We start from the raw sequence: 6,045 nt of genomic DNA on the forward strand, positions 1-6,045 counted from the left end.
CCCCACCATGACGTCAGCGCCCGGAGCCACCACCAGTAACAGCCACTGGTCCTGCTGGTGCCCTGGCCCCTTCCTGGGGAGCAGGGTGGGGGGTGGGTGTTGGTGCTGGTCCTGTGGCATCTGGCCTGCCCCCCCGCCCCTCCCAGCCCCCCAAATCCTGCCTGGGGTCGGGGAGCTCACGCCTCCCTCCATGTGTCCCAACGAACAAGGCAGCCACGTGTCCTCAGGGAAGGGACAACTGCAGCCCCCCCCCCAGCCCAGAGTGCCCCCGGCAAGGGCTGGGGCGGGGGGGGGAGTCACACCTTTATTAACGAAATATTCTGTCCCTTTGTCCCTGCCTCGCCTGGGGCCAGCCCCCCCCCTCTGCCTGCCACCCCCCTTGGTGGCGAGGGCTGGGGACGGGTGGGTGGTGGGTACCTGATGCCACCCAGCCCACTCCCCCCAGCGCGTCTCTTTGCCCCCCCCGGGAGCTGCCCGGGATCCTGCTGCTGCTGCTCGGGGTGGGGGGAGCAAGATGGAGCCCCACAGCCTGTGTGGTGTCCCCAGGCATACTTGGGGGGCTGGACGGTGCGTCCCCGAGCCTGTCCCCCTGGCTGGGGCTGAGCCTGGTGTCCCGGTGATGGCTGTGTCCTGGCTGGCCTCACGTCTTCTTGTACCTGGGCGGGGGGGGGGGGACGGGACCCCCCTTCTTGTACCTGGGGGGGGTCCCCACCACTGCACTGGGGACAGAGGAGCCCCCGCCACTCACTGGTGCGACAGGTTGAGGCCTGGCTGAGCCCCTGCGGACGCCAGCTGCTGCTCCAGCTCCACGATGCGCAGACCGATGTAGCCCGAGGACAGCAGCAGGGCCACCATCCTGGGGGACAGCCCAGTGTCAGGCACGGGGGTCGCAGCAGGGACAGGGGACGGGGCAGGCTCTCGCGCGCTCGCCCTGGGGACGCGGCGGCAGCAGCAGGACCAGTGCGGGTGCCTGGGGGGACAGCGAGGGACCCCCGGGCTGGCGGTGCCACACGAGAGCCCGCAGCGGGGACGGGGACCCGGGGGGCGCGTGAGCGGGTCCTGGGCACTCACAGCAGCAGGTAGATGAGGATGATGGTATTGAGGGGCCTCAGTGCGGTGTGGGGTCCCCCTGCCGGGATGAGGCTGTGTCAGTGCTGGGGCTGCTGAGACCCCCCCCCGCGGTTGGTGGTGCTGCTGCCCCAGCAGCGTCCCCCTCCCCAGGCCCCCCCTCACCCACCCCGGAGGCTGCGCGGCTTTGCCAAGGGCACCCGCTCATCGTTGCTCAGAGCCGCCGCCGCCTCTTCATCCTCCTCCTCCGCTTGCCTTGGCGTCGGGCTCAGCCCATCTGCACGCAACCGGGAGACAGTCGAGGAGTGCCCCAGGACCAGGGAGGGACGGCGGCGGGGGGGGGGTCCTGGGGTCCCAGCAGGGCACACTGGGCCACAAGGAGCCGATGCTGCGCTGCCCGGCACTGCGGGAGACGCCGTTTAGGTGGCCGAGGGCTGCATGGTCCCTCCTGGACCCCGCGTGGCCGGGGCTGGGGAGCAGCCGAGCACCGTCAGCGGGCAGAGACGCGGGTGAGGGGACGTACGCCCGCGCAGGCAGGGCTCTGAGCGTGGGAGGGGGACGCGGGCTGCGGGGCGGCCACACTCGCCTGGCAGCTCCTGGAGGCTGTCGGGCTCCGGGGTGCTCTGCTCCAGGTCCGACTGGCCCGCGGTCTGAAAGAGGACAAGCCCCAGTCACGGTGCACAGCCCCAAGGCACCCGTCCCACAGCTGTGGGGACACACCAGTGGGACGCCGTGGGACTCGTGCCAGCCGCTGAAGGTCCTGGGGCCTCCACCGCCCCAGGCTGGGGCTTTTCAACTCTACTTTTCCCCAAAAAGCCTTCCCGGGGGCTGGCACCCACGCAGCGTGGGCTGCTGCCACTGCATCCGAGCCCAGCCCAGCCCAGGGGCCCGGGGCCGTGTCTCCCTCTGCCAAAATCATGGAATGGTTTAGGTTGGAAGGGACCTTAAAGACCATCCAGTTCCAACCCCCTGCCCTGGGCAGGGACATGGGGAAATCCTCCTGCCCACCATTTCCCAGCCTTACCAGAGGCTTCCTAAGGATTTCCTCGGTGCTCGGAGAGTCCAGGGGCCTCCAGCTGTTGTCCTGGACAAGGGGAGATGAAGGAGGGTGCTGGGGGGTGCCGGCCACCCCCACGGTCGGCAATGGTGGGGACAAAGCCCCCACGTGCCTGGTTCCCTGTCTGGCACAGCACGTACCTGCAGGTGTTTGCAGACCGACTTCAGGAGCTGGAACATGGCCTCCCGCCGGCGCAGCGACACGAAGAGGAACTGCCGGGGAGCGGGAAAAGGGTTTGTGCCCTCGGTCACATCCCAGAGGCCCCGGCCACGGGGACCGGGACAACCCCAAAGAGCCCTGGGCTGAGCTGCGCCCCCAGCACCGTCGTTCCCCCCTGCCTTTCTCACCTTCTCCCCCTTGGCCGTGTGGATGCTGAGCGCGTTGGGCACCAGAAGCGCCGTGTTGGTCTTCTTGAGGGCCGAGATGGAGGAGACGGGGACCACTGCCTGTGCCGAGGAGGGGGGGGGCCAGGCAGCGTCACCGTGTCCCTGGTTGCTGCCCGTGCCCCCCGTCCCCGCCGCAGCCACCGTCCCCACGCCCGTCCCCAGCCCACCTTGATGTCCCTGAGGAGGAGGCTGGAGTGGAAGCAGACGTGGCGGGAGGAGATGTAGAGGCGGCCGTGGTAGGGCACGTCTCTCTGCCAGGCGCAGGAGAAGCAGGCCAGCAGTGCTTCCCGCTCGGCGAGCTCCCCGAAGGCTTTGCGGTAGCCGGCGGCACGCTTGCTCAGCTGGGGGAGGGGGGTGCCGGGGCGTGGGGCTGACGTGGGGTGGTGCTTGGGGACAGAATCCCATCCCCACGGGCACCCCGCAGCCCCCCACTCCATCCTCACCTCTGCCACGGACGGGCCCTCGCCTTGGCACCCGCCCCATGGAGAGCGTCCCACCAGGGCCACGGGGCTGGGGTCCCCCCTCCTGCGTCCCGGTGCCCCCAGACTCACCGAAGGGGACGGGTGTCCCTGCCCCGCCGCGGCCGCCGCCTGCTCGGTCCCCTTGCAGAAGGAGGGGTCACAGGTTTTGGATCTGGTGGGAAGCAGCAGGCGGGGGGGGGGGGCAGGGTGAGGCGAGGGGCTGCCACACGCGTGGCCATCGTGCCCTCTCACCCGGGCCGGGGGGGCACGGTGGGGCCGGGCTGGCGGGAGGGGAGGGGACGTGTCCCTGGTGAGGTGCAGCACCCACCTGGCGAGTACGGGGTGGCCCATCTGGGTGCCCCCGGTGCCCCTCTCCTCCAGGCTCTGCCACCGCTTCTCCTCCAGCACCCCCCTTCCCCTCCGCCTCAGCTTCCCCGCCATGACGGACGCGTCCCTGCGCTGCTGGGGGAGAGGGGACAGGTTGCGGGGGGGCTGGGGATGGAGGGGGAAGGTCCCCACGCTGCCCGGCCCCGCAGCACAGCAGCTCCCGCCGCGGTGTCCCCAGCCAGTCCCTCCCCGGGGCGGGACATGGGGACAGGGCTCCGTCCCTGACAGCCCACCTGGTCGCACAAGCGCTTATCCCACCCCATGGCGGCAACGGGGGTCCCCTCGTCTGGCTGCTCAGCAGCCCCCCCGCAGCCCCCCCGGCTCTCGGGGCTCCCGTGGGGTGCACAGCCCCCCATGGCAGCAGCTCCGCAGGGAGAGGCAGAGGACCGGAGGCACTGGACCCCCGCCTGCCGCCGTGCCTCAGTTTCCCCAGCAGCGGGGAGAGCCCCGCAGGCGGCGGGTGCGGGCAGCGGAGCCGCGCTGAGTCCCTGCCCGCTGCCCTGCAGGGAGCAGCGCGATTCCCATCACGCCAAGCAGCTCCGGGAACGGCCGCACCCCGTCCCCGCGGCCTCCCCGCCACACGGGCCCCAAACCGGCACCCGGAGCCACCCGCTCCCCATCCCACAGCACTGCGGGAGGGACGGCGTGTGCCAGGCCCCAGCTCCGCTCCCCACTCGCAGGTGGGTGCCATGGGGTGCCAGCCCCTGGGTCCCTCCCGGTGCTGGGAGCAAGGTGCACGGCCGGGCTGGCTCCGGAGGGAGACGGCTCTGTGGCTGGCCCCGCGTGCGGGCAGCGGGGTCCCCTCGCCGGGCAGCTCTTGCCCCTCGACGCCATACCTGGTGGTGGGCCCAGCCGAGCCCTCCCGTCCCGTCGGCCTGCACCACACCGCAGCCCCCAACTCCTGTCCCGCTCCCACTCACGCTCCTTCCAGAGCCGTCCCCGTCCCGCAGATGCCTCCTCCTCCTCCTCCCGCCGTGAGGAAGGGTGCGCAGGCGGGGCGGGCACCGGCCACAGCAGGTTTGCAGGGAGGCGTCGGGGCAAACACCGGCCCGGGTCTGTGCCACCGAGCCCAGGGCACCTGGGGGGGCTGCAAAGGGGCGACAGGGCACCACCGGCGCTGCCGGGGGACACCGCGCACCCCGGCTCCCGGTGGGCTGCAGGAAGCCGCCCCGCCACCATGCCCACTGGGCCCGCGGGCTGGGGGGGGGCTATTGCGCGGGGAGGCGGGGAGTCCCTTGGGTGTGCCAAGTGCCAGCCGGGTGACACCGGCCCAAGTGCCCCCCAGCAGCTGGACCCCCGTGGAGGGAAGGGGGCACGGAGCATCCTCACCCCGCAGCCGCCCACCCCCGGGGGGGGTCCATGGCTGCGGCCCCCTCCATCCCCTGGCGCAGGGTGGTGCAGGACCCCACGCGGGCGGGGGGGTGGGGGGGTGTACAAACTACCCCCAGGTGCGGCTGCCGTGGGCAGAGCTGCCTGCACAGTGTCCCCTGCCTGCGCTGGGGACACCCGAGCGGGCACCCAGGGGGTGATGGTGTGCTCTGCAGGCACCGCTGTGACCCCCTCGGGGGGGGGGGCTGTCAGCCACCCCCAAAACAAGCTGCAGATGCAACCCCCCCACCACCCAAGCAGAGCTGACACCCCCCAATCCTACGGGACCCCCCCCAGCACCCCGGTGCCCGCTCCCCACCCCCAGCCCCCTCCAGGGAGCCCTGCGAGGTGGGTTTGGCCCCCAGCCCCCCCGCGGGGGTCTCTGCCGCGGGGCAGAATGCGGCCCCCTGAGGCCGAGCCCTGGGCAGGGCACTGAGAACAGTGGGGAGGGGGCGAGACGGTGCTGGGGGGGTGGTCCGAGCAGAGCCGAGGGTTCGGGTAGCCGGCCGGGGAGAGGCCCTGGCCCTCCCCATGGGGCGTGGGAGCACGTGCCAAGGCCAGCGGGCCACCACCCGGCCCAGCCCGTGCTCTCTGGACCGGGGCTGATAAAGCCTTTCCCACAGCCCCCGCTGCCTGCGGGGAACCGCCATAAACCCGGCTACGGCCCAGCGCGGGCCGACAGCGCAGCGGAGGGGGGCTGCAGCCCCCAGGACCCACCTCTGTCCCCCTTGGACCCATTTCTATCCATTCGCCCCCCCCAGCTCTGTGCCCCCAGGACTCAGCTCTGTCCCCCCAACCAACCCCAGCTCTGTGCCCCCAGGACACAGCTCCATCCCCCCAGGACCCTTTTCTATGCCCCCCCCCGCCCCCAGGCTTCATTCCCCCAGCTGTGTCCCCCCAGGACCCATTTCTGTCCATCTCCCACCAGCTCTGTCCCCCTCAAGACTCATCCATGTCCCCCCCCGACTCAGCTCTGTCCCCCACCCCCAGCTCTGTGCCGCCGGGACCCAGCTCCGTCCCCCCAGGACCCACTTCTGTCCTCCCAGGACCCATTTCTGTCCCCCCCCCCTTCATTCCCCCACCTCTGTCCCTCCAGGGTCCACCTCCATCCCCCCAGGACACATTTCTGTCCCCTTGGGACCCAGCTCCGTGCCCCCCCAGGACTCATCTTTGTCCAGCCAGGACTCAGCTCTGTGTCCCCCCCCACCCCCCAGCTCTGCCCCTTTTGGACCCATTTCTGTCCGTTCCCCCCCACCAGCTCCATCCCAGGACTCATCCCTGTCCCCCCCCGACTCAGCTCTGCCCCGCCCCCCCCCCC

At 71.6% G+C, this 6,045-nt stretch overlaps 1 protein-coding gene across 2 annotated transcripts; it reads right to left on the reverse strand.

The window, feature by feature from the left end:
- Positions 1-228: 228 nt before the first annotated feature.
- On the reverse strand, positions 229-4,969 carry LOC141734174 (GRAM domain-containing protein 2A-like). Of its 2 annotated transcripts, none has more exons than XM_074565552.1 (10): positions 3,301-4,969; positions 3,063-3,144; positions 2,679-2,852; positions 2,473-2,571; positions 2,266-2,337; positions 2,093-2,152; positions 1,655-1,718; positions 1,238-1,345; positions 1,072-1,129; positions 229-856 (listed from the first exon to the last, which is right to left on the reverse strand). In XM_074565552.1, exons 1-10 carry the CDS (start codon positions 3,411-3,413, stop codon positions 745-747), a joined length of 942 nt encoding a protein of 313 aa, XP_074421653.1. In that variant the 5' UTR covers positions 3,414-4,969; the 3' UTR covers positions 229-744. The 2 variants fall into 2 exon arrangements, with proteins under 2 accessions (XP_074421653.1, XP_074421651.1); XM_074565550.1 differs by having other exon boundaries at positions 599-856; positions 2,955-3,144.
- Positions 4,970-6,045: the final 1,076 nt, after the last annotated feature.

The sequence above is a fragment of the Larus michahellis genome, chromosome 23, assembly GCF_964199755.1.
Source record: "Larus michahellis chromosome 23, bLarMic1.1, whole genome shotgun sequence".
NCBI classification, from domain to species: domain Eukaryota; kingdom Metazoa; phylum Chordata; class Aves; order Charadriiformes; family Laridae; genus Larus; species Larus michahellis.

Excerpts from the sequence above, each read along its gene's own strand:
- LOC141734174 (XM_074565550.1), bottom strand. The coding sequence starts at position 3,413 with ATGGCGGGGAAGCTGAGGCGGAGGGGAAGGGGGGTGCTGGAGGAGAAG. Across the intron at positions 2,853-2,954 it reads AGGGCCCGTCCGTGGCAGAG|CTGAGCAAGCGTGCCGCCGG; the intron begins GTGAGGATGGAG and ends CCCCTCCCCCAG. Across the intron at positions 2,153-2,265 it reads CGGTCTGCAAACACCTGCAG|GACAACAGCTGGAGGCCCCT; the intron begins GTACGTGCTGTG and ends CCCCTTGTCCAG.